The 26,644-nt window shown below is 44.2% G+C and overlaps 1 protein-coding gene across 1 annotated transcript in view; it reads left to right on the plus strand.

The window, feature by feature from the left end:
* Positions 1–26,644, plus strand: part of ZNF407 (zinc finger protein 407) — a 333,803-nt gene that overhangs the window by 202,095 nt on the left and 105,064 nt on the right. Inside the window, exons 5-7 of the mRNA XM_016148401.2 lie at positions 5,649–5,815; positions 9,397–9,480; positions 17,622–17,742. Coding sequence (XP_016003887.2) covers positions 5,649–5,815; positions 9,397–9,480; positions 17,622–17,742 — 372 coding nt within the window. The remainder of the gene's footprint in view (positions 1–5,648; positions 5,816–9,396; positions 9,481–17,621; positions 17,743–26,644) is intronic.

A 26,644-nucleotide genomic window follows, 5' to 3' on the forward strand; every position in this document is an offset into this window, starting at 1 on the left:
AATGAGAAGGTGTTGGAACAAATTCATTAGTACAGTGGACTGTTTTGCTAGGACTCACACAAAGCTTGCATTGTTTTCACAGTTTTGTATTCTGTATTTATTCATAAAGACCAGCAATTCCTGTCAACGAAGTTTTTGTAACATCACCTTAGTTTTGCAGTAATAATTTTGAATCAGTCAACACCTTTGTTTCAGTTTTGAAAGACAATAACTGCATGATTATTTAATATTTTGACAAAATTTAGCTTTCTCTCTTTTATTAAAATTTCATTCGTACTGCACCAGATCTCGCTCATTGCTGTGCTTTTTTTTGCAGACGTGAATTTGTATGACTTATTAATTTTACAAGACTGAACCAAGGAGTCATGTAGGGAAGATAGAAAATATATTTCATCATTTAATTAAAATATTCACTTAAATTGTGAACAAGTTTCAAAAACCGTGGCGTCACTTTAGAGCGTCTTTACCTCGGATTCCGTCTTTCACAAAGCGCCAGGGCCGCACGACTGTAGTTAGCGCTCCGCCCCCACTCCGGCGCCTGCGCCTCGCCCCCCTGACGCACGCATCCGCCGGCTGTGACGTCATGGACGCTTTTGCTCGTGGACTTCATGTGTTTATATTGCATATTGTTCCTTTTATTGAAAACTCGTGCGTCAGTGGTACAGTTCCACATCTACCTTGTTTTGTTTTAACGCAATTACATTTTTGAGGTTGTTTACTTCGTGCTGATACATATAGCCCTAGTTGATTCATTTTATCACTGCGTCATGGTGTTCCATTTATGATTACACCCAGTATTGATTTACTCCCCAGCTGATGTATGTTTAAGATTGTTTACATTTTAATCAGGATTTTTTTTTACATGTTTGTTCCTGTGCCAGTGTTTCTCAGTCGAGTATACCTAGACTGGGCTTCTTGGCAGAAAGCGGGCAGGACATTTACAACCTGAAAAAGATTCCAAGTTCTCCCGAATTCAAGAGAATAGAAAAGAACGTAAAAATATATTAGCGACATATATTTCTATATTTTAAATATTACAAAGTAATAAAGCACCAAAATATCAAAATACTTTTATCTTCGTATACAAGTGGTGTAAGTGCAGATTTCTTATTAAGTTGCTAAGAAGTGGAACGAATAATCCAACTAGCAGGATTTATAAATGTTGGAATAACATTTAAAGTATGATTTGAAGGAGATTCGTATAGATCTCCCTCCTGTTAGGACACTTACCTTCTGGAGTAATTTGGTAAGATAAAGTTAAGGACGCAACTCAATGCCAGTTAGAGATTCGGACACGATTGTCTGCCCTGTCTGCCCGTTAGGCGCTCAGAGACAAGCAGCTGCTCTCTCGGAGCTGGAGACGCAAGCTTCCGTTAAGGTGGCGCTGGCAGTCGCGTTCTCGTCGGTCAGCCGCTCCGATTCTTTGCCGCTCGATTCTTCGCTTTAACCGCGTGCGTGATGCCCGCCAGCGCCCCCGTGAGAATTTCTATTTCTGCCGTGTATCTAACAATGAGGATGTTTCGTGTTCTCTCTGCAAACATTTAAGGCTAGAGATGTAAGTGCAGATTGTGTCGTCGTGATTTCAGAGGAGAAGGTGCCCCGCTGGATTTAACCGGCAAACGAAGGCGCGGGGCCCCCGGCGCGCGGCAGGGGGGGGACGAGAGGGCAGCCCACCCGGCAGCAGGCAGCGCGCCCTGCCGCGAGCGTGTCGAGGGTGGGAGGCTTCATAGACTTTAGCTCAGGGCCCCCCATCTAATGTGGGGATCCTTATAAACGTACTAGATACGGAACGGATCTGACTGCATGAAAGGAGCCGTAAGCGTGAGGGTTCGGGAGCTGAGATGGGTCGCTGCGACGTCCCTCGTCCATGGGGTCGCCGGGAGCCGGAGCCCGCTCAGGAGCGTGTCACACACAGACGCACACGCACACACGCACACTTTGCAACCTAACCGACTCGCCTAGCAGTTACCCACGTGGAAAGGGCTTTGCTCCACAAAGCTCCGAGGGGGCGGACACCCCGGTCCCCGCGAGCCAGGCACTTCGCCTCCTGGTGGGAGCTGCTGACGCTGTTCCGCACAGCGTTCTCAGTTGAAAGCGTTTCCCCCCAAAGCTTCGGGTCCCCGCTCTCTGGGTTCTGACCCCGCCCGCCCTTGAGCAGCCGGGCGTCTTCCTCGTTTCCTTTGCGTGTGCCTTTCCCCCCCTCTGAACGCTGTGAGATCCGCTGGGTCCGGCGGGAGCATCGCGTGAGGCCTGGGAAGGGGAAGGGGTCGCCGTCTCGCCCGCACGACTCGCGTCCCCGCGCCCGGCGTTCCCGGCGCTGCTCGGTGCCGCGCGCTGGTGGCTCCCGCGGGGGCCGCAAGTGGCAGCGCCGCCCGCCTTTACTGCTGTCGTCGTCGGGCCGTGTTTTAAAACATGGAAGTTAAAAATGTTTAAAAATTCTAAAACTCATTAACATGTCTAGCGCACCGAAGAAAGGATCTGGAGCGAGTATGGAAAACGCGGAGACCGTCCTCGGGGAGCGCAAAGCCTGCCGGCGGGGACGCAGCGCTGCCGTTTCCCGTGGGGCTGAAGTAGCCACGCGGTGTGGGAGCCCCAGTGCCCAGGCGGGGCGGCCGGGCTGCGAGTGGAGCGCCCCGGGCAGCCCGAGTGGCCCCGCTGCTGCCGCATGCGGAGGTCCCATCCTCGTCCCATCCGCGCTCTGCGTCCAGTGAGACAAAGCAGCACGGCTCCTGCTCGCCGGGTCACTTCGTGCGGTCACGACGGGCCGCCGCCGAGCACCGGGCGCTGTTCTGGGCCCGGAGGGTGGGGGCGAACCAGACGCCAGCACACCGCTGTGGGCCTGTGTCGTCGGCCCTTTCAGGGTGCAGTCTGTACGTGGAGGCCCTTCCTTATCTTTGTCCGTCCTTCAGCTGCCTTGCTGTAAAACGCTCCCACAAAGCGATGACCGGCAACTTTTGCCAAACAGACCTCTTTTTACTATAGTGTAAATTCAGTTAAGCAAGAGACTTCCCATGGGCGACCCCCATGTGAGGATAGAAAAGCCCTTGTGACGTGTGGTCCAGCCTCATGTAGGTCACAGGCTTCCCCGTGTCCCTGGGGGATGGCAGGGGACGAGAGTCAGTTCTGTGGCCGCGTAGGGCCCTGCTCTCCCCGCTCTGGCTCTGTCCCCGCGCCTCCTGTCACCCAGGTCCCCCTGACAGCGCTGCGCCTCCATGTGCCCCCTGCCTTTTAACATCCGCATTAAGTTCCACCTCTGGGACGCCTTCTTTAATCCCCCCCGCCCCCATCGCCGCTTCTGGTAAGTTTGCGATAGCATCTTCCGCGTGGGGCGCATCGAGGTCCTCGCTGTGAGGGGTGCGCCCCCTCGGCAGCCTGTGGTTTTCCTGAGAGCCAGACCTGCCCCGTCCTCCTCGTTTCCTAGCGGCGCGGGCCGGGAGCGGCGCGCCGGGTGTCGGTCGGGGTCTCTGAGGCTCGGCCGAGCCCACGCTCACGCGGCGGCTTCCTGGGCCCACGGGGCAGAGCCGCACTGCGGGTCCTGGAGAAGCTGCGGTGGCCTTGCGATGGCCCCAGGGGGCCGGCCACCCGGGCACGCCCTGTCCTTACACACTCGCCGCGCGGAGGCAGGTGTTTCACAGTGTCCAAGACGCAGGAAGCTTCCCGCTGATGAATGGGGCTTCATCTTTCTGAGGACTCTGTACGTTGGTTATATTTTAGGTTCTTTTCAAAGTACCAGTGCACGGACCTATTTCCATAAAGCCAATTGTGAAATACGTGAGGTTTTCTGGAAGTCAAGGGGTGGCCTCAGTTCTTTGTTATCTGGCTTTTGTCATTTTATGACAGGCACTAAGCTGTGGTTTAACATTTTTATTACGTGTGAATAATAGAGTACATATATTGAGGTTTCATAGATGTAATTTTGTTAAATGTACATCATGGTAGATTTAAAAATGAGGGATTTATTTTGTCATTCATAAAGTTGTAATACAGTCTGGAGAAACTATTTGTTAAAAGATAGCATCTACTTAACCTCCTTATTTATTTCGTGTAGGAGAAGGTTAGATCCACAATAAATACATGAAGAAATAAGTAGATAGGGGAATTTATCTTGGAAATAAGATCCCTGTCATGGTTTTGAAATGTTAAATGCATGAAGACCCGTCAAAGAGATGTACGGACGTGATATTTTTTTACAGTGCATTTCGAAGTATTTAGTTATATTTGTCATTCTCTAGTCCCAGTAAGCAATGATCAGATGATACAGTAATTTCAGTCAGTCGGTGTTAATGTGTATAAATATAGTGTCTCTACACATACATTATATGGATATTTTAATTGACAATTTTAATATTAATGAAGCTCTTAAAATATTTTATATGACATTTCTGGAATATTTAGCAATTTTTATTTCTGTTGCATTTAAGATATGTTATAAAAATATAACTGCATATAACAAATGAAGAGGGATTTTTATAAAAGGTAATTTCATAATTTGATTTATAAGAATTTATGAAACTGAATGGTTTTTTAAAGTGATGCACATTTGCCTCAAAATGAGAAAGCTAATTATTTAGAGCTTGGGCTTTTTTCTACCTTATGAGATTAAGGAAATTTGTAAAATCATAGTTTAAGCCTTTATGGAAAGCATACAGTCTTTTCACATCTCCTTATTTACATCATAATTTACAACACAGGTATCGTAATCCTATTTTTAATTGCATTAACTTGCTAAAAGTATAGGCCGATTTACGATAGTCAAATCCAGCTGCTGGAGTTGCTCTTTGTGGTATAGTGCTTATCGACTTATTAAAGTATTTTAATTTTGATTATTGGGCTTTAATTTGCTTTTATTTGACTGTTCATTATCCTGAATTAATTAGCTGGACACTGTTAGGTACAGGGATGGCTTTAAACTAAATTGTATTAGAAATAAAAAGTACATGTTAGCAATGATTTCCCAAATGCACGTGAAACGGGACAAAAGATTACCCAGAGGAGATACTGAAGTTTTTTGTTTTGGGTTCATATCGCCTTGATTATTGAGAGTAGCTACTGGTGAACCATGGGGCCGAACTAGTGTTGAGGGGTGAGACTGTTTTCAAGAGTTCTTTCCATACAGGAAACAATGGAGGTTTCTTTTCCTCAAAGACTTATTTTATCAAAAGTTGGGGTTGTATCTGATTTTTATTCTGCATGTCGGGGAACACCGTGGGAAGTGGCCCCCTCGGGGGGCGCGGGGGCAGGGTGTCGCAGGAGCCAGGCAGCCTCAGCCGGGGGCCCTGCCCGGCGGGGAGCAGGCCTGTCTCGGCGCTTCAGTATGGATGGCTTTTCATTTAGCCTTTGCTCTGACAGCCCGTGCCCTGGATAAGTGGTGTAGGCCTGTACAGGTGAAATCTATTCTCACATTTGCCTCAGGGGTGACTGGACTGTAACAGAATTTTTCAAACCCGTTGGGCCCAACCGCAAAGCAGAGAATAAATGGCTGAAGTGCCAGGCCTGGACAGAAAAATCAATGCCTGGTTATACAGACGTGACAGAGCCGGCCGGCGGTGCTCCTCGCCCGGCCGGGCGTCCGCCACGCTTCGGGGGGGACGCGGGGCCCTGGGGGCCGTGTGGGCGCCGCTCACCTTCTCTCTCTCTCCTCCACGCAGGAAGTTCACCTGCCACCTGTGTGACAGAAGTTTCACAGAGAAGTGGGCGCTGAACAACCACATGAAGCTCCACACAGGGGAGAAGCCGTTCAGGTGCACCTGGCCCACGTGCCACTACGCCTTCCTCACGGCCTCCGCCATGAAAGACCACTACCGGACACACACAGGTGCGCAGCCCCGCCCTCGACCCCGTCCCGCCAGGCCGGGCCGGCGGCCACGTGCCGCGGTGAGCTCGGTGGCGGTCGGCAGGAACGGGCCCTGTTGGAAGGGTGGAGGACTGTGGTACTTGCACCTTGAAAGGACGGCATCGCTTCACCGTGTGCCAGCGATAGGGTCATTTTAAAGTGACATTGTGACACGCGTGTGTGGGATGTGATGTTGCACGTGCACGTATTTAGACGACGTAAGCTCCATGTCGAGGCCCATGTCCGTTGCGTGTGTGCCACGTGTGTGTGTTTGCACACACCTTTTCAGGCATGACCTCGAAGTGTTCACACAGAACTAGTCTGTACCTTGTGATTGACGTGCCCAGTGCCGTAGTATTTGTGAGCATCCTTGAATCCTGGTTCTACGTACCTTTTAAAAAATCTTTAATCAAATTAGTATTTCTCTTGAAGAGAATGCTACCAGTGGTTATTGATAATTAATGCAAAGAGACTCATCTGAATTCAGCCACTCTAACTTTTTTAGATAATTAGTTATATATATTCAAAAAGTACAAATTCATTTACATTGCATCAAAACAGTTACAGGACCACGTGGAATTTAAGCCAGTGGACAGGAGAGCAGCTCACAGAGCTCTCAGTCAGAACCTTCGTAACGCGCACTCCTTAGTGCACCCCGTTGTCTGTCACAGGCGCCGTTTGCGGCATGTTTCATTATCCCAGGACGGCGGCCCCTAAACTCCTCCCAGGGCACAGTGGCGCGCTGTCCTTATCTCACGAGGGCTGGGCGACTGAGCTGTTCGGTATTCTTGTGGTCTTTCTCCTTACACCTCTCTGAAACTATTTTGTTTCAGGGAAAAAAATAAATTTTAATCAGCATTCCCAAATGTTCTTCTGATTGCCAAGAATCCTGTATTATTGTTAGAAATTATAGGTTAAAGTTCTCCTGGAGCAGTTTGTGGGAAGCCCAGGCCTCCTTAGCTTCCTTGACAAGGGCGTTGACGATTTAAGGTCTCCAGCCTGCCCTGAGAGATCACTTATATCGAACAGCAGATGAAAAGCCAGTGCAGATGTAATTTATCGTCGGCGTTTCCTTCTAAAGAATAATTGTGGAGACTTGGCTGGATCAATACTATGGATTTTTGTTGTTAGGTCTTGTAGTCTGCACCATAATGAGAGATAGGGGACAGTGGCTGTTTTCTAATAGAAAATAAAGGATTGGTTTCCGTGTCTTTCTACATTTGAATGCTAAATGGCACACTTGAAACTAATTCGAGTTGTTAAGAAAAGTCTCCTATTATCTCTCTGCTATCATATAAATATGGCATGTTAAATGAACCCTGTTCATATGGAGTGTAATATTACCTTTAGCCTTTTCTTAAATTTTTTTTTTTGAAAAATTCTCTGTTGCCCACTATCCGACCCTAACTCTGCTACCTGCTCAAAAAAAAAAAAAAAAAAAAAAGTGAAAATTGAATTTAGAATGACAAACAAATCAAGCCACCAAGGTATCTATGACATACAATACATTGCAGGCTAACATCCTAAATAAAATGCTACACATCAAAAAATCAAGGTCACTAATGTATCTAAATCCAAATCACGTGGAAAAGTAATAATTTTGTCTTTGTGCCTATACATCTCTTCAACTAGGAAAGGAAGAAAACTTAGGTATACATGCGGCATACAGACCTGTAAAGAATGTCCCCCTCATGAGGACGTTTCTGCATGTGTGAATGTTTTAATTGTGTAAGAGGGTGTAGGTCCCCGAGAAGTTCACCGGTGAGAGAAAGGACTCGTGCCCCGCGGGGGTCCAGAGGAGATGACACTCTTTGTTCATCAGAGACCGTGCTGGTTGGATGGCACAGCACTGAGATGTCCACTCCACACGCCCCCGGGTGCACGTGTGTGTGCGCGAACTGGTACATACTCGCGTCCCCACACATGCACGAGCTACCGCCCACAAAACGACGATGGCGAATAAATCGCAGAGAACAATTCTGCCTCAACGTACAATAGTATGTTAATATTAACAAAGAAATTATCGTTTGGGATTTTTTCAAAGTCCACCTTTGGTGTTATTTAATTGATAATACATCTAGTTAGAAAGATTTGTATTTCTAATTGATTAAATAATTAAATGGTGAATAATTAAATAATTAAACTTTATTCTTCACAGCCCATCTACTCTATTCTTTTCTTTCTGTAGGGGAATACCGATGTCAAGGAATAAACTTAACCCTCAAACAGGAAAGTAAAGATAGGAAAAATATTTAAATTCAGCTTCATTTTATAAATTATAATAATGAACATTTTAACATACCATTGCGAAATAAGATTAAACATAATTTGGTTACAACTCTATTAATATATGTTCAAGTTAAGAAAAGCTAGTAATGCTCTTAACTAAAGGGCAGACTGATTACTGAAGTTAGTCTGCCTTCTCTTTAGTATTTTTCCTAACCTTAAAAAGGCAATTACCATTTCCAGAACAGCTCAAGCTAAATCCGCATTGTGGTGCACCAAAATGTTTCAGAACAAAGCAGGCCGACTCAGACGAAACCCTCGAAAGACTTGTTGCGTTAAACATCTAAATGAGTACATAAAGATAGATACAAATGATTTATTTTAGTTTTGGAAAAGTACTTTATAATTTCACTGAATCTCTCCAAGGTTAGCATTTTTATTCTCTTTTGCCCTTCGTCGCGAGCCTTGTGGGATAAACTGCTTGGCTTGCCAGCACTTATTGCCTAAACATGCTGCAGAAGAAAGATGGATTGCATTTATAAACTGTAGGGCAAAATGTTAGCGTGTGTAAAAATGCCAAAAAAAAAAAAAAGAGCATTTATACACTTTTAACAAATACTAAGTCTGCCGAATCTGGCCCTGATTGTTGCCGAGGTTTTGAGTCCAGAGTTATCATTAAAGATGAATAATAGGAGTGCCGCACATTTCTAGACTTCCTTTTTCACGCCATGAAAGTTTGAGAAGCATTAACAGCACTGAACTGCTGTTGCTTCTCGGTAACGTAGATGTCGTTGTGCTCGGGGTCTTCAGTACGTTCGAGGAAACCACTGAATTCGTATTATTAAGTAGGAAGTGATTAAAGAAGACCCTGATAGAATCGGGTAAAACCAATTCAGTATCCTTCAGCTGTTAGAAAATTCAATATGCTTTATTTAAGCGGAATCATATATACTGTATATTAACTATTCCAGGCAATCTCTACTCAGCTTGGGAAGGCCAGATGTATGGGAATTGTAAAAAATCAGGATATGCATAAAAACTGTTCAAGTGCATAAAGCAGCCCCATCTGGAAGACATCTACCAGAAATGAAGTTGTACAAAACCATTCCATTGATAATAAAGCTAATTTTTATGGGTCTGACAAGTATGTAATTATGTTCAGTGGTGCTTTTCAGATTTTATCACAGTCAATAAACCGCAGTGGTAATTTCATTCCCATTTGACATATTTACATGGAAACATTTGATTGGAGGAATTAGTAACCCTGAAAGCCTTGATAGATATGTTTTAATGATCTGTGACCTCCGCAATCCCTCATCTGTTTATTGTTGCAACAGGCGAGAAGTCGTTCCTGTGTGACCTCTGCGGCTTTGCGGGTGGCACGCGCCACGCCCTGACCAAGCACCGCCGGCAGCACACAGGTCAGTGCGGGGCGCCGCGCCCGCGCCCGCGCCCGCTCGCGCTCCGTCCGCTCGGCTTTCGGGTCCCGCGAAATGTGTGCGCTCGAGGCTCTACTCGAAATTCCGTTTGCATGACACACAATGTCAAGTCATCTATTTTCTCTTTTTAAAAATGTAGGCCTACTTCATGTTTTACGAATCAGGTGTCCTCTGAAAACTCAGGTTACCAAGGAAGGGTGGGTCAGGCCTCCGGAGCGCAGGTGCAGCGGGCTCTCTGCCCTGCAGGCCAGACTCGGCCTGTGGCCCGGGGGCCCGGGGATCGGGGACCCGGGGGCGCTCCCCCTCCGTCAGGCAGCCGCTCCGCGCCTGCGGGCCTCCTCGCCCTCGCCCCCGCCGTGACTGCTCACCTGTCTCCAGCCCTCCTCCCTCGGCCTCCCGGGCTTACCTGACCGCCCCGCCTCTGCCCGCGGGCCCTCTGTGCGTTTCCGCGTGGGCGTGGTTGCAGGTGGTCACGTGCCAGTTACTTTCGCTGCAGGGAAGAGGCGGGTGGCCGTGAAGAGGGGGCAGCGTGGGGAGGTCTGAGCATGGAGGAGGGTCCTGTTGTTCACGAGGCGCCTTCTCGGCAATGTCACAAAATGAATGGACGCCTTGGTTAGGATGAAAACTTTAACCTTGTATTAAAGTTGATAACCCGTTGGCATGCCATAACAGGTCCTATAAGTAATCATTTTAATAGTTCTAAATTATGTGCCTGTGACACATTGTCCCTTCTGATGATCATAGAACCTCTGTTTACTCTCAGAAGCGATCGAGTTTAGGTGATAAATCATGCAGTAACACAATTTGTACTTGAATGTGGTACTTTGGGTACAATGAGAAAGGCTGAGTTTGGCAGTGACACTCAAAATGGCGTGAAATTAAGACACGTGAAATATGTTGTTTATTGTGCATTTTCATTCTTGATATGTTGTATTTAAGAGTTAGCTGCAGGAAGCTTTAATGCTCATGGTTTTTGAAAATTAATGAAAATTAATGCTAGCCGTTCCTTTTAGGTCTTGAGCTTATGTGATTCAGAGTTCTATATGAGATGAATTATTGCTGAATCGAAGAGAAATCTGCAATATTTAACGCAACGTTGGAAACAAACTTAACTTTGTAGACGTAAAAGTTTGTTTTAAGTTTGTAGGAGCAACCTGTGACCACCTGTTTTAGTCCAGCGACGTCAGGGTTCAGCGTCAGCGATGGGACCAGAGGCCCGTGGGTGGGAGCCACCCTCGGCCGCCGGCTCGGGGAAGGGGGAAACGCGTGTGGTCAAGTGTGTCCGTCCGCATGTTCCTTCTCAACGTCAGCGCCCGATTGGTACCGTTCACATGGCACTGCTGCCGCCGCGCCCCGGGGTCCAGGGGGCCCTTCCACGTGCCGTCTCTGCCACCATGGCCCCACACCCTCTCCCCACCTCCGTAGGGGCGGCGGTGCCGCGGTCACCGGCGTCCACAGGTGATCGATCGCGAAGCCTGCGTCGAGCAGGCACAACTTTATATTTTATGTCAGGTCCGGAGGCTCCTTATTACTTTGCTATTAACTTTATACCACATAGGACAATGTCTCACACACAGAGGCATCTGTCTTCTTGGCATTTATCTGCCACTGTGGCACAAATCAAACCCGATTCTTTAATACTGAAGTCGGGTCTTAAGACTGTTTGCTTCAGCCAGCAGCTTAGGACAGCTCAGTCTGGGCCCTCAGCTCTTACACCGGCTTTATAAGATCTAAGCAGCGCACTCCATTTTTTTCAAGGCCAGAATTGAATGGCGCCTTTGAAATCTATATTTCTCTGCTGTGTTACTCTTTGCCGCGGTTTACCTTTTTACCACAGAGTGCCCACGCAAATTACAGTCAGCTGGGAAAGGAATAGGACTCAGAAGTGTTGCTAACGGCGTGAATAATTCCCCACCGCAGCCCAGGCTGTCTGGGGCCTGAACCAGAGCGTCTTCCGTCCCGAGATTTACTTCTATCACCTGTCAGAGACTCTTGATTCAAGGGCACAGGAGCACATCCTCACGCGTCGTTGGTGAGTCTTGGCCGACTTAACAACCGCCTGCCCAGCCCGCCCAAAGGGGTGTGACGTGTGCATTTCCCAGAGGAGTGTCTGGCCTGACCGACCGCTGACACACGGCACCGCTCTGCCCGTAGCCACTCTGGTGTCCCCCCTCCCGCCCCCCGCCACTCGCTCCGAGGTGCCGGAGAGGCAGGGTGTGTCAAGGCTATTGCTTGTGAAGGAAAGTATGAATGAAAATCAACGCAGTCTAAACCGACGTGCACCATTATGTCATCTTAGGGAAAAACCGGAGGGCGGGAAGTTCACCTTCACTCTGCTCTTTTCGATAGGATGCTTACAGGTTGTTCTGTTGACTGACAGTTGCGTTGTCCAAGAGTTAATGTCTTACAGTGTTATCCGCCCACCTGGCTGTGGGAAGATGGTCCCAGTGTACCAGATCGGTTCCATCCACTCGTCAAACCTTTTTCCTCGACTGTACACACCTCTTTATATGTGCCCATCGCATTTCAGGCATTAGCAAATATTAGTGAACTGAAATTCTTACTAAAATTTATAAGATTTTCTTTCAAATTTTATAATCTAGAAGTTGTCTTTTTTTTTTTTTTTTTTTTTTGCTATTTGCTGAGACCAGCAAACGAGAAAGTATTTCTGAAGTGTATTTTCCTGAGGAAGATACCCGAAGAAATTATTTCTGGATTTAAAAAAACACCAGTTAACATGTTCAAAAAGTAGTGTTGAACATGCAACAGAATTATGAGTTGCAGATTAACTATTATGAACAAACTTAAACAAACTGTAGTTTGTATAAACTGACATGCAGTCCTGCCCCTATTATGACCCTAAACGTGCTTGAGTCTCCCTTTACTTAGTGGTTATAGCATAGTATCTTATGTAGCATTTTTTAGTCTATTATACTTTTTTTCCTGTCAGCCTGTATGTAATTAAAGATTTCTTAATATTACAGAATTTAAAGTGTTATCAAATTAAATATGAAATAACAATTTATAATTTATTACAATATTATGCTAGCTTAATATGAATTTCAAATTAATAAAATTATAGAGGATGTAAGTGACATTATTCTTTAAAAGTGTTGTTTTTAAGTTGTATGACATAAAAATGCAATAAAATCGAAATGAAATGAACTATATTTACCATTTTTAAAGCGCTTATGCTTCAAACCAAGAAAATTAACTTTGAAGAGTTTAGATGACCTTTAATTTACACCACTGACTCAGACAATGAATCCAGAATGTCACCCTTTTACCACCTTGATTCCTGTCAAATCCATGAAAAATGGATCAAGATGTCTACATGAAGGCTATTAGAATAAACAAGTCAGCAGTGAGTTATGATGCCAACACGTTTTCAAACACTTAGTTCGAATGGAATAAGGAAGCATCAGAACATATTTGTGAATTTGCTTAATTAAAAAAATCTAATTTTTTGACCACTTAGAGTCATTATATTAAAAGTGAAAGATTTGTCCTACCTAACTTGAAGTCTGAATATATAGCTACAATAGTCATGACAGTATTATATTGGCATAAAGATAAATCAATGGAACAAAATAGATTATGCATGTGTTTGTCAATTCTTTTTGACCAGGGTACGATATTTAGAGATAAATCTAACAAAGTATGTGCAAAGCCTTTGCATTGGCAACTTTGAAATACTGCCAAGAGATGTTAAAGAAGACCTAAATGGAATGGTATACCATCTTCATGGATTGAAAGACTCTGTGTTGTTAAGACTTCATTTCCTCTCATCCTGATCACTTCACATCCCATCAGGCTTTTTTTTTTTTAAAGAAATGGACAAGCTGATTTTAAAATTCATAATTTCAAATTAATATGCAATAAACAAGTTTAAGAAAGATGAATAAACTTGAGGACTTATGCTACATGGCTTCATGACTTATTATAACGCTATAGTGATTAAGTCATTCTGATTTCGGCATCAAAGTGAACAGATACATCATGGAATGAAACAGAGATTACAGAACAGACCCACACCTACACGGTCAGTTGATTTCTAACAAAGGAGCAAAGGCTGTTTAATCTTTTTAATCCATACTGCTGGAATAATTGGCTACCCGTAGGCTGTAAAAATGAATTTTGATCCCTATACTGTGGATAAAAACTCAAAATGATCATAATCTAAGTATAAAACTTAAAGCTATATAAATTCTAGAAGGAAATATAGGAGAATTTTTGTAATCATCAATTATCAAAGATTTCTTTGATACCACATCAACGTCTGATTCATAAATGAAAAAATTATATCTTAAAAAATTATACATTGATAAATTAGAAACTTTATAAATGAATAACTTCCCTTCAAAAGACACTGTGAAGAGAATTAAAAGACAGACCACATATGAAGAAAAAATATGTGTAAATCATGAATCTTGTAGAGGTTTTGTATTTATAATATATAAAGAACTCTTAAAAAAAACACCCCACAATTATAAGAAAACAACCAGTTGAAAAAGCGTCAAAAGATTTGAACGGGCACCTCGCTGAAGAATGTAGGCGCGTGGCGGACGTGCACACGAGCAGATCCGCAGCGTCCTCAGAGCAGCACGGGGTCAGAGCCCTGACCACAGCACGCCTGGCGACACGGAGCACAGGGCCGCTGAGGGACGCTTGGCAGGAACAGGAAGTGGCCAGGCCGTTCCGCAAAACACTGGCGGTTTTTCACAAAATTAACGTACCTCCCATGTGACCTACTCGTCCCACCCCTGGGTACTTACCCGAGAGAAGAGGAAATGTATGCTCGAGCAGAGAGTGGCCTTGAAGGTTTACTGTGGCTTTACTGGCAGTGCCGCCAAATGAAAACAGCTCAGATGTCCTTCAGTGGGTGAACGGAGACACCAGCTGCGGTGCATTCGTGTAACGGGTAGCTGCTCGGCAGTAGGAACAAATGGAGTATTTACGCCAGGGGCACCAGGAGCGGGTCACACCATAGCGCTGAGAGAAGGCCAGAGAGGACTTACATTGCACGTTTCCCTTTTATCGGCTTCTGGAAAATGCCAGTTACTGTCTGGTGACGGGAAGCAGTGAGTGTGTGCTCGGTGATGGCACAGCCGGGGGAGAAGAGGGGGAACAGGGAACCTTCGGGGTGCGACGGTCGTGTTCATCGTCTGGATCGTAGCGGCAGTTCCGTTGCACGGCGTGTGGTCAGTCTGGATAGCCGTGTCGTTAGGGAAGTCAGTAATGGTGCGTGTGTTCCCACCCAGATGGTGCGTCACTTCGCGCCCTGTTCTCCGTGTGACGCTGGTGTGCACTCGGAGTGCTCTTCATCGAGTTTGATGGCCACGTCAGTTCTTACAATACACGAGGAAGCGTTTAGATTGGCTTACGTGGGGATGTTTATGTTTCCACGACAGAATAGCCGTGCCAGATCTGAAGAGATTGAGCTCTTTTCTTTAGCCTTATACAGTAATATATACAATACAAAGGTCCTATATTGTGTCTCAGCTAAAAGCGAAACCTGTCATCGTCATGAAAGTGAGTTTTTGTATAAGTCAATTCAGTACAATTGAGTTGTCCATAGCAATTTAAGTGACTTGACCAGAAGTTAATAAACTGAGAACACAGAGTTATTCAGGCTGACCCTGGGCGACCCCTCAGTTGGGGTGTTATAGATGGCATTTATTTAATGGACAATATGGCTAAAAGAGTCAAAAATCTCAATTCCAAGATTTTTAGTGTACTTTGTATATGGTCTTCTTTTTCAAAGAATAAATGAAGTTTTTGCTGGCAGGATCTGCTAAGGAGTATCCCTTTATGTTAAATTCACTATGTGAAACTGTTAATTGTCTCATGTAAACTGTAGGTTTGTCTTTTTACTGGAGGAGAGACTTAGCTGGGAACCATTTGTGGGCCCCCCACTTTGGTCTTTGCGAGAGGGGACTTCACAGTGACCGGTGTTTTGGCAGTCTTGTCGTAGTGATCAGGACGGGTCACTGAGCCCCCTGCCAGGTGCTGGGCTTGTCCTTCCTCCCTGAGCCCTCACAGTTACCCTGCTTGTTTGGCACTGTCATCCTCCTGACCTTACTTGGGGTCCAACAGTAGGGAGTGAATTCTGGCAAAATCTGGATTGGGATTGAAGTCCATGTGGCTGGCCTCTTGTAGCTGTTAGCTTGTGCTGCAGTGACATAAAATATCAGATGGGCTTTGTGTGCATCCAGTTAAAGGCTGCTGCAATAATGGGACAGGCTATATAAATAGGCCCAGAGAATGTAGGACAAATTTCTAAATGTTCTGCTTTTCAGGAGCGACATAGATTTCTTGCTAGCTGAATGATGTAGAGTAATTTTAACCCAAGATATTTTAGCCTTCATTTTTCTACATAAGTTTTATTAAAAAATTATTTTAAATACACTGGAAATAAGTAACATGTAGACTTATCAAGCATATAGTAAGTTGTGCCCGCTGATCCTGGGCGGACGTGTCCCAAGACGCCCGCGGGCGCCGCAGCCGGCGGGGCGGCCGCGCCGCGCGCGGTCTGTGTCGTTTCCTGCGCGCACGGGCCGCGCCGCGGTGCGGACGGGACCGGCAGCAGGGAGGCACGGTGCAGCGGACAGCCGTGACCGCGGCCTCTCGGCTGCGATGCCTCCCTGTCCCGCACTCACCCCTCCCGTGGTGCCGCGCACGCGCCGCGCCCGCGGGACAGGCGAGGGCGGCGGCGCCCGGGCCGGTGACCGGCCGCCCCGGCCACGCCGAGTGCACGGCCACGGCCGCGGCGGGCGGACGGCGCTGGTGGCTGCGGGCGCCGCGTGTCTTTGGACCGCAGTCGGCCAGGGGTCACGGGAGCCGTGGCACGTGGGGCCGCAGCGGGGGGGGGGGGGGGGGCCGCATGCGGTCAGCCGCCCCCTCCGTTACGGTCCTGCGGGAAGGTGGCGTCCGTGAGTGTCACCGTGCGGCACAGCGTCTGGGGAAGAGCTGGCGAGGATGTCTTGAGCTCGTCGCTGGCCGGCAGGCATGGCCCGCGAGCGGCACGTGTGGTTTTTAGTTTTCTGATGACTACATTAAAAAAATGAAGAGTATAACAGGTGAAATTATCTTAATATAACCAAATCTAAAGTATCACTTCAACGTGATATCAATATACCATTATTAGCAATATTTTATTCTTTTTTTCCTAGGGTTTTGAAATCGGTATTTTACATTTCTTGTAACCTCCATCCAGAGGCTCAGTTTTCATCTGAAATCCATGGTCTACATTTAGATTTGATAAAATTACACTTCAAAAAGTAGATTCACATTCTCAAGCTGTTCCAAACAGACTTAAAACATTTTTCAATAGGTGAGAATCCAGTATCGGGTTTTAGATTTACATTTGCATTAATTAAAATTAAATAGCCACGTTTCAAGTGCTCCCCAGCCAATGCAGTTAGTGGATTTAAAAACTGCTAAGAGTCGGTGTCTCTGAACGTGCGTGAGGGAGGGGTGGAAGGAGAGAGAGGCTTCCGTGGAAGGGGCCAGCTGCGAGTCCCGTGGGAGCCCTCGAACCACCTCGCGTGGACTGGGCGCCTGCAGAGATGTGTCATAGCTACACAGGGAGATGAACTTGAAAGTGCGGTTAAATGCTATTCTTAATGCTTTCTTGAAGCCTTTGTACCATTCGTTGAACTTAGTCAACTGTAATTTCTCTTTACTTCAAACATTTAATTTGGTATCAATTTATAGCTTTATTATATTCTTCATATTTAACTTTAAGATTTTGGTAAGCTTTATACTATTATATCCAAAGCATGTCTCTGTTACATGCTTTTCCATGGCTTTAACCTCATCGAAATTTTTATAATGGCTCTAATGTGACGTAATTTGTCGATGACTTCAAGCACAGGGCCGACCCAGAGCTGCAATGTAGAGTCCTGTTTGTGCAAGTTGCGTTGGAATTGCAGAACGTGTACCGTGCTTCTGTTCCAAGCTGGAAATAGAAACCAGTGCCGTCTTCTCTCTGAGAACAAGCATTTAAATGTCCCAGATGCATGTCGTCTGTCGAACTTATTCTTAAAATTTCCGTAACGGAACAACCCTTCATTTTCGATTTTTATAATTATTCACGTACAGCACTTCTCGATCTGTTGCAGGGGAAAAGCCTTTCAAATGTGACGAGTGTAACTTCGCCTCCACGACTCAGTCCCACCTGACGCGACACAAGCGTGTGCACACGGGAGAGAAGCCCTACAGGTGCCCCTGGTGTGACTACAGGTAACGCCTCGTTCTGAGGCCGGCCCCCAAGCAGGCCACCACGGGGGACTCGGTCCCGCTGAACTCACCTAGAGAGTGGTGTTTCTGATCAACATGAGTGAGCACCGTTCAAGGTGCCATTTACTTACCCTAGGTTAAGAATTTATTTCACCACCTAATTTTAGTGACCATGTTTAAAACTGTAAAATTCTTTTTTGTTTTTTTTATAATCTCAACATCAAGGGTTTACAGTCCTTTGGTACACCTGATGTCAAGTGATTTTATTTCTTTGCAAAGTCAGGACCATTTCAATTAATCGGGGATTCGGTGCGCATGGCTTCCTACTCACTGTGACCGAAGTTCTCCTTTAGGTAATGAAGACACCTTTAGAAATGTGTCCCGCCCTTGAGGACATGGTGGCATGATAGGTGACCCGGCATGCTCATAACTAATGTACAGCCAGGGGAGTGTGGGGAGGCGCAGGGTCAGCCAGGACGAAGCCCCGCCCGGCAGCCGCGGCCTAACAGGTGGCAACTCTCAGACGCAGGCGAGCCGTAGAAGGCGGCGGTGACGCGCAGAGCGTGTGGCCGTCCTGCGCGCTCAGTGCCCTCGCTGAGGGCCACAGGGTCAGTGCTCCCGGGCGGCGGCGGCGGCGGACGCGCCCGGCAGTGGCGCGCGGTCCTGCCCGCCCCTGTGACAGGGGCGCGGAGAGCGCAGGGCGGGGCCTAACGTGGGGCCGGAGCTGCCCCGGAGCTGGTCCGGGACCCCACGGGTCTGCGGGCGGCCAGGTGACAAACGTCTTAGGAGCCGGACCGCAAAGCGCGTGGCCCAGTGGGCGGGCGGGCGCCGGGGCGGAAGGCGCTGGGCATCGACCGCGTGCGCCGGCTCCGCCGCCTTCGCTGACCGAGCCCTCTTCCCGTTGCCCCGAGACCACTGGCCGGTTACGGTGCCACCCTGACCCCCAGAGTCGGCCACGGAATCTTTTTTATTATAATTTTCGCATTGCTCAGGATATCGTTAGTCTCTGAAAACAGATAACGTTCTACTTATATATAGCGTCTGTTTTCAGTAGTTTGATCACTGAAAATGTCAAATCCTAGGAAACGTAGCATTCCTGTGTGAGCTGCACGTTTTTTTTTTCTAAATGGGAAAAGGGTTAAAATATGTACCTTAAATTTGAAACCCTCTTTAAAAAATAAGTTTCTGTATTCCTCTGGATGTAGCCTGTGCATTCAGTAAATATATTGCCATAATCTCTATTATTATCCTCATAATTGCATTAAGTTTTATTTTAAAGGTCATCTTATAGTACAGAGATATTACAGATATATTTCATTCATTAATTATTCATTCTTTCAACATTTTATGAGTTCTGTCTTTCCTTAACACCGGATTGGTGTTTCTTGGAAATTTGGTAAAATGGTGATCCAATTAGAGGTAGACACAGAAATTCTAAGGTGCTGATAATATGAGTTCTTTAAAAATAAACATTATTGAATGCTCTTTTTTTTTTTTTATTATTAAAGAGGTCATACTGTGTAGTTGCCGTCCCTGTAAAACAGAAAAAGGAAATTAGAAAATTATAAAAATTTCCCTTAATTATCACTCTTAGCTGTGAGGATTATACCCTTTCAGCCTGTACTGTGTGCATAAGGTTTGAGCTCTTGTTTTGGGAGCTTTTTTTGTTTCTTTCATTATAAATTTTGTATGTTACCCTTAAATCGCAACTACTTTTCTGTTGGCATTAATCTTGTATAACTATGGTTTTCAAGCTGTTATTTCTAAGTAGCAGAACTGTTATTTCAAACAAGGCCATTTACAGAACCATATATGAAATAGATAGAAGTTGTATCTACTACTCATAAGTAGATTTCATAGTTAAACTATGTGATATTATAACAATAAAAAATATCACGTAAGTAAGAGCATTTTGAGAAGAAAGATGTTTCCAGTGGGGGCGCTATTGTATCAGTTGTGTTGGCTTCCAGTCACTCTGCATCCTGCCCCCAGCCCTCAGCCGAGTCATCTGACCTCTCAGAGGTCAAAAAGTACGCCAGCCGGATGAGCACACTGAGGCGACACATCAGCCCGGTTTGCACGCTCGTCTGAGGTTTGCACGTCAGGTAGTGGTAGGTTTCACACCGCCTCACAAGTACAAGGTGCTCTTCCGTGAGGTGTTGAGGAGTTTCAGTGCCCCGAAGGTCTTCATGTGTTAAAATTTAGTTATAATACACGCCATGATGGATTTTTTTCAGTTTTCGAAGTTGTTGAAATTATATCAAATCCTAAATCAATTGTTGGGTAATTACTGAAATCCCTTAGAGTTTCAAAATGCCTAGTTTGAAAACAGCTCTTCTGCAGTATAATTTTAACTTGCTTGGCCTCGAGTTAGATTGATAAACAGTAGTCACTTTATTAAATTTTTAGACATTTTAGGCTATTTTCAGGTTTTTACTCTAAAAATGTTTATTCCAAAATCTTCTTGCATATCCATGATTTTTTTTTTTTTAAGAAATTCATGGAAGTATGACTTAAGGCTTTTAATGGTATCACTACAAAGCTTGGGTTTGAATTTCGTTCCCCTGATTTGTCGGTCTTTGTATGCATAAACGTGTTTCAAAGTGTTTCGGTTTCCTTGGTTTGGAATTATATTCCACTTTTGCTGAGGTTGAGGTAGTATCACTCTTACTTGTCCCCTATTCAAGTGATTTCCCTGAAATAGCATCACTTCTGCTTAGAAAGTGCATTTAAGGCAGCTGGATCCCTTCAGTATTACGCCTCCGTCGGGACGCAGTGAAAGGGAGGTTGTGTTTCTAAGAACATTGTCACTGTCCTGTGAATTAACACCCAGAACATTTACATTTCCTGCTTCCCACCCAATTTCCCTTTGAAATGCTTAAAGACTCTGATAAAAGAGTGATTTTATCTCTATTTAAAATTGTTTAATAATTTAATTATTGTTGAAAGTCAACAGTTTGAACGCTGTCTGTTCGCATGACAGCGTTAGCATTTTGTGTACATATGGTTAGGTCTGTTTTCACTAGTGAACAAAGACAACTTAACCTTGTCCAGAAGTACAGAAAACTTGGAAATATAGGAATACTCTTGAAGTTAGAGACTCTGAATGAAATGTGGAGTTTACAATGGATACCTTTGTTTTCTTGTTGATGAGCAAAATATCTAAAAACGAGCAGGTAGTTAAGTTCAACGTGATTACTTGGCCGCACAGCACAACAGAATGCTCGCCTTACCTACCTCACGGCAGCATCTTTCACAGGATGAAAATACATTTGAGTATGTATGATTTCCATAGAATAAAAAAATCTATAAGATGATCATGTATTTCCTAAGAAGAGAAGGTGTGGTATTTGTGTTGTTGGTATCTTTCCATAATATTTTGTTGCTTAAAATATTTAAATAATTTTTTCCCATTCAAATTTGTATTTGTTTACTGTAGATACATACAAGTTATTCCTGTAGACTATGCCTATCTTAGCTATTATTAGCACTTATTTACAGGTAAGTTACCATCATTAGAAATTACAGTATTATTTAAATTTTATTCAAAAAATTATTTTTCATTTTATAAATTGAACATTAGTGGAGAAATCCTGGTAGTAATAATCATTCATGAAAAAGGCAAATATATATTTGTTTACAAAAGAATTTTATAATTGGTCTTTTGAACTTGGGCTATTTTTCAAGTTTGCATTATTAATTTAGGCAATGACATTTCATTCTATTTAGATGTAAACATGCACCCTTTCCTAAGCTTTTACTGTCTAAAATATCCAAAAGTCTAATCCATTACAAATCAGTATATTTCATCATTACTCCAGATTTTTTTCACCATTAATTACTATTCATTATAATTTCAAAGCATACATTTAGATTCATAGCACACTGTCCTATGATATTATTTGTGCAGCATATTCTTTAGATTTGTTTCTACATTAAAATAGAAATAATCTTATATTTTCTATATTTTTATTTCCCTTTGTTATGTATTGTCACTTGTGGTTAATAAGAAATAGAAGGCCCTTAATATGTTGTAGTAAATACCCTTTCTGATAATGTGAACCCTGTTTCCCTGTAGAATTGATTACCACCGAACCGCATGCTCTTTCACGGATAGCACTGGCTGCCACGTGAGAGTGAGGTGCCGTAAGCGGGCTGTTTTTGACCTGAGACTTCTTCGCCTCGGCTTCCATATTTTACTTAGGACTTATGGAAACAATACAGTAAATGCATATTAAACAGTAAACCACTGTTAAGTCATGAGAAGTGGCAGAGAATACAGTCTTAAAAAATTTAAGGAAAATCCTGTGCTGCACATTAAATGTTATTTTGTAAATTAAGGAAAACTAGAATTTCAAGCCACACCCTGGCAGTTTGATCATTTATTTGTTACATCCACGTTATTGATCTTGGAGTAACTCGGTGTTCTTTAAGACTGCTTTCAGCCAGGTTTTCCCTCGACTGCAAAACTGCCTTGCTGCTTCCAACCTTGTATTCTTTGAAAACAAATTTTTTACTGTTCTGCTTTTCATTTTATTCACTATTTTTTATTCTTTTTAATCACTTGGAATTGTAAGCCCAAATAGAAATATGTCATAGAGCTGAGGAATTAGATTTGTAATTCCTGCCTCACATTAAAGATGTACTTCATTGTTTTTGCTAAACTCATTGGAAATACCTTTTGATTTTTTTCTCCACGTAATGGTTTATTTAGCTCTTGGCCAGTGGGTAACTATAGAAGACATTGATAAGTTAGGTTTTGATCTTAAGAATTTTCTTTCCTTTTTAGGTGAAGGGAGGCTAAGAATATTTGATGTAACATTTAACTCAGGTAGTTGTTTTCAACCAGAAATCTGCTCTTTGTGATGCTTTCTAACATCTTTGATTACTTATCTAAATATTTTGTTTAGTATTTTTTATAATCAAATTCAGTAACTTTTCACATGTGCAAATGGTGTTGGCAGAATTTGCTGTTGTCACAACCGTTTGAAATATGTGTGTGTGTTTGTATATCCTAGAAAATTTTTGTCAAAAATACTTCTAATTTAATTGAATTCTGTCTTAACTTTGCAAGATGCCAGAAGCACTTTGGGGGTAGTTTGAAGATGTAATGACCAAAAAAAAAAAAAAAAAAAAACTTGTAATAATTCTTTATTTCACCATAAATAGTTTGTATTAATTTTTTAAACACATTTTTATAAAATCTCTCAGTTATGAAAAATGTCTTCAGGTCTTAGATAAAATATTATGCATTTTTACGTAGTGTTACTATCTGAACATTTTAAGTGTATTTCGCGTCGTTAAATAATGAGGCAAACCTTCTTAATGATCGTGGCATTAAGAATTCGGTGTGCAGTGGGGTCTTTGTTCTTGCCTTCCGTCTGTGTCACCGGCGTCCTGAGCGGGGACGACTCCACCGGGGACAGTTCCCTCCTCCGGGACGATGTCCGCAGAGAGTTTCAGTTTCCCTTTGGCTTCCTGTGCAGGTTCACAGGTTGCAGCGGGGGAGGCAGGGGATGGGACGGACTCGCGTTTGCCCTGAGTAATGACAAGGGGAAGAAACAGGTGTTTGTGTAGCGGGCGTCATATATACCCAGGTGGAGCAGTGGATCGCGCGCCCAACGAGCAGCTCCCGTTCCCTCTTCCTAAGAGTCAGAGGCGGCATTCGTTTCCTTTGGGAGATTCTGAAGTTCTTAAAGAATGACACTACGTAAAAGTAATCAAACGAAAGGATCTGGTATCAATATTGGATATGCTTTATATTTAAAGCGGGTCGTTGCCATAAGCCTAGTTATAGCAGAACGTTAAATCAAATGTATTTTGCCAGTAAAATAAGCCAGGGTAAGACTAATACTGCATGATATTATTTATATGTGGAATCTTTAAAAAGAAAGGAAGAAAGGAAAGACAGAAGAAAGGAAGAAGAGAAGGAAGAAAGGAAGAAGAGAAGGAAGAAAGGTCAAACTCAGAAGCAGCAGGGAAGTGCCCCGGGGACTCGGGGAGAGGGTGGTGAGAGGCAGGACAGACTCTGGACTAGGGGAGGGTGAGGCCTGAGGGTCTGCTGTGCCCTTGGTGACCCTAGCTGATAACACTGAGCTGTAAAACGGAAATTAGCTGGGAGAGTAGAACTTCAATGTTCTCACACACACACAAAGGTAAATAAAAGACCTTTGTGTCATTTAAAGTGCCAGTCAGTGCTATGTCATTCACCTCCGTTCTGTCATCTGTGTGTGTGCTACTCCATTGTAACTGCTAATCCAGTTAGTGGCGTTAAAAAACAAGTGAGGAGGCCGGAAGGTCCCTTTGAGAGCCTGAGCACGCAGCTACTTTCCACACTTTCCTTCGGCTGCCGCGGCCGAGGCTCTCTTCAGAGCGGGAGCCCCCTCTGGGAGGCGGCGTGCCTGGTGTCCGGCGCGGTGCTAGCTGCTGCCACGGCGCCCCTCCCGGCTCTGCCGCGCTCAGTTCAGCCAGCCACAGGCAGATGTCAGTGTCGCGGCCGTTAGCGAAGCCGCGTTGGTCACTGCCAAGCACAAACCCTGCTTGCGAGGGTTCGCCCAGCACGTGCCAGGATGACACTCGTGGACTTGCGCTTGACACGCAGTAGACGTTTCTGGTAAATTCAGGTGGGGTTTTTGACGGTCCCTAACAAAGTGATACAGTAACTATATCTTCTTTTCAGGTTTTCTCTAATGAGTTACGAAAGTTTTGCTACATGTAAATGTATCCTTTTTCACCTAATGTTTCTGTGTTAGCAGAAATTAAATTCTTGCTGAATAAATAGCTCCTAATTTTCTCTGACCATTTCGTTAGTGAATTTTATTCTTAATCTCAGTAGTTCTAATTGTGGCTGTGCTTCGGTTTGTTTATTCTATGATGTTTGTGTCTAATGTTGTTTTTATACATAGTGCGTTTTATTCATGCTTTTCTGTCTCTTAACACCCCGACACATGGCCTTTTTAAATTTTTCGTTTCAGCCGACATGCTTAGTGCTGATACAGGATAAGCGTTTATGTAAGGCCTTCAATTAATGTTGATAAACTTTCATCTAACAAAATTTGTTTTAAAAGAGTCTGCAGACGTGAAAACAAAAAGATTCCTTAGCATTAAAAGTTACAAATTGGTTCAGATGTCATTAAAAGGGAAAAAAAAAACACACTAACATAATTCCTTTTGTTTATCAGTACAAGTAAGTTGTTTTGTTTGTTAATGTAGCTGAAATAGGCATTGAGATCACAGATTAATTAGAAGAGCCATTTTGAACACAAAGTGACCACACATTCCCTCTGCTATCTCTTAAAGTAGAATCTAGATAAACATGTTTATTTAACCTGCTGCTGTTGAATCCCAAATCCAGTCATTACAAAAGGACCTAAGCCTTCTTTGGGGATGGCCTTTCTACAAGGAATTGCTATGGACAGTCCCTGGGGTGGTAGTTAGATATATCTTCATGTGTTATGTTAGAAAGGAAGGCCTTAGAGATGAAAAAAATAGAAAGTATTTTTTCGGGCAGTAGTATCTTGCATAATAAGTTATTCCTCAGACACTAGAGCTATTACCACACAACAAAGCACTTTGCTATGTAACTATCTATATCTCCTCGCTGCACAGGCTCCTGCGATGTTGCCTATTAGGCGTCTTTAATCACCAGCAAGGGCTGGCACCAGACAGCAGAGAGTCAGGCTCAGCCTTGCTGCTCGAGATTGGGTTTCACCAGCTCAGACCCCAGGGGGCGGGGGAGTGGGGAAGTGAGAGAAAGTGAGAAAGCAGAATGAAGTAGCTTTGAAGTAAATAAAAGTGTGACCAATTGTCACTCGTTCAAGAGAGCGCTCTTCGTTTTTGTGCTTTGTTTTCAGATCACTTGTTTCAATGTATTCCGAAATGTCGCCTCTCTAGGACCTGAAAAAATGTAGAAGAAAAAAAGAGAAAGACAGAAAAACTTAGAACACTTAGAGTGTGGTGAGGCGGTCGTCTGCCCGAGGCATAAGAAAGGAGGGCGGTTTCTGGGTCGGCGCGCCTCCTAGACGGCACGCTGCCGCTCATGGAGCGAGGTGCTGCCTTGAGCCTGGTGTGTCTGTCTGTCTGTCTGTCTCTCTGGCTCTCCCTCTCTCACAGTCACTCACACACACACACACACACACACACACACACACACGTGTTTCGGCTTTCCCTTAATGTCTATTAAAACAAGATGATGTCTTCTATAATCGCACGTCTTTATTTTCGTAAGGGAATGTAGCACACACCCTTTGCTGGCTTTCTCCTCTGTTTGTGAGACCTTCTAGAGCACGAAGTACGCCCGAGTTGTTTTCTTGTTTTAGGAAATGCTGTTCTGTTGCTCCATGTGCAGAGCTGCCGTGAGCTGCGGTTGAGATAAACTGGAATCTGTTTGAGAATGTGATGTGTAACCCTATGCTTTTCCTTACCGGGAAATTTAAGCTGATATTAACCTTTTTGAAAATTTTTGTTTACCCATTAAACTCTCAACTCTGTACTAGTAATTACTTCGACTTGAGTGCCACTGCACGGCGCCAGTCCATTGTTCCATGTGGTTGACATCTGCTGTGGCCTGGGTGTCTTTCACTGCGTAAACGCTGGTTAACTTTGTCCTTTCTTTCCTCAATATGTTTTATCTCTTCATCTTAAATTACACCTTTTAATAAATACGTGAACTATTATAAAAACAAGTCAGAATTCTCCCGTTGAGAGAAACTGTGGTAAATTTTTAGCGTTTGTTTTTAAATAAATCAGTCTCTTGGATTGAATTATTTGGGGTAAAAAGTGGCTGACACATAGTTTGAGAAATTTGTTTTGCTCTCAAAACTTTACATAGTTTTAATTTTAGTTAAAAGTAAGATTACACCCACTCTGCACTCCCAAATTATACTTGTCATTTGATTTTAAGTTA

Source organism: Rousettus aegyptiacus, unplaced genomic scaffold (genome assembly GCF_014176215.1).
Source record: "Rousettus aegyptiacus isolate mRouAeg1 unplaced genomic scaffold, mRouAeg1.p scaffold_m13_p_12, whole genome shotgun sequence".
Classification (NCBI taxonomy): domain Eukaryota; kingdom Metazoa; phylum Chordata; class Mammalia; order Chiroptera; family Pteropodidae; genus Rousettus; species Rousettus aegyptiacus.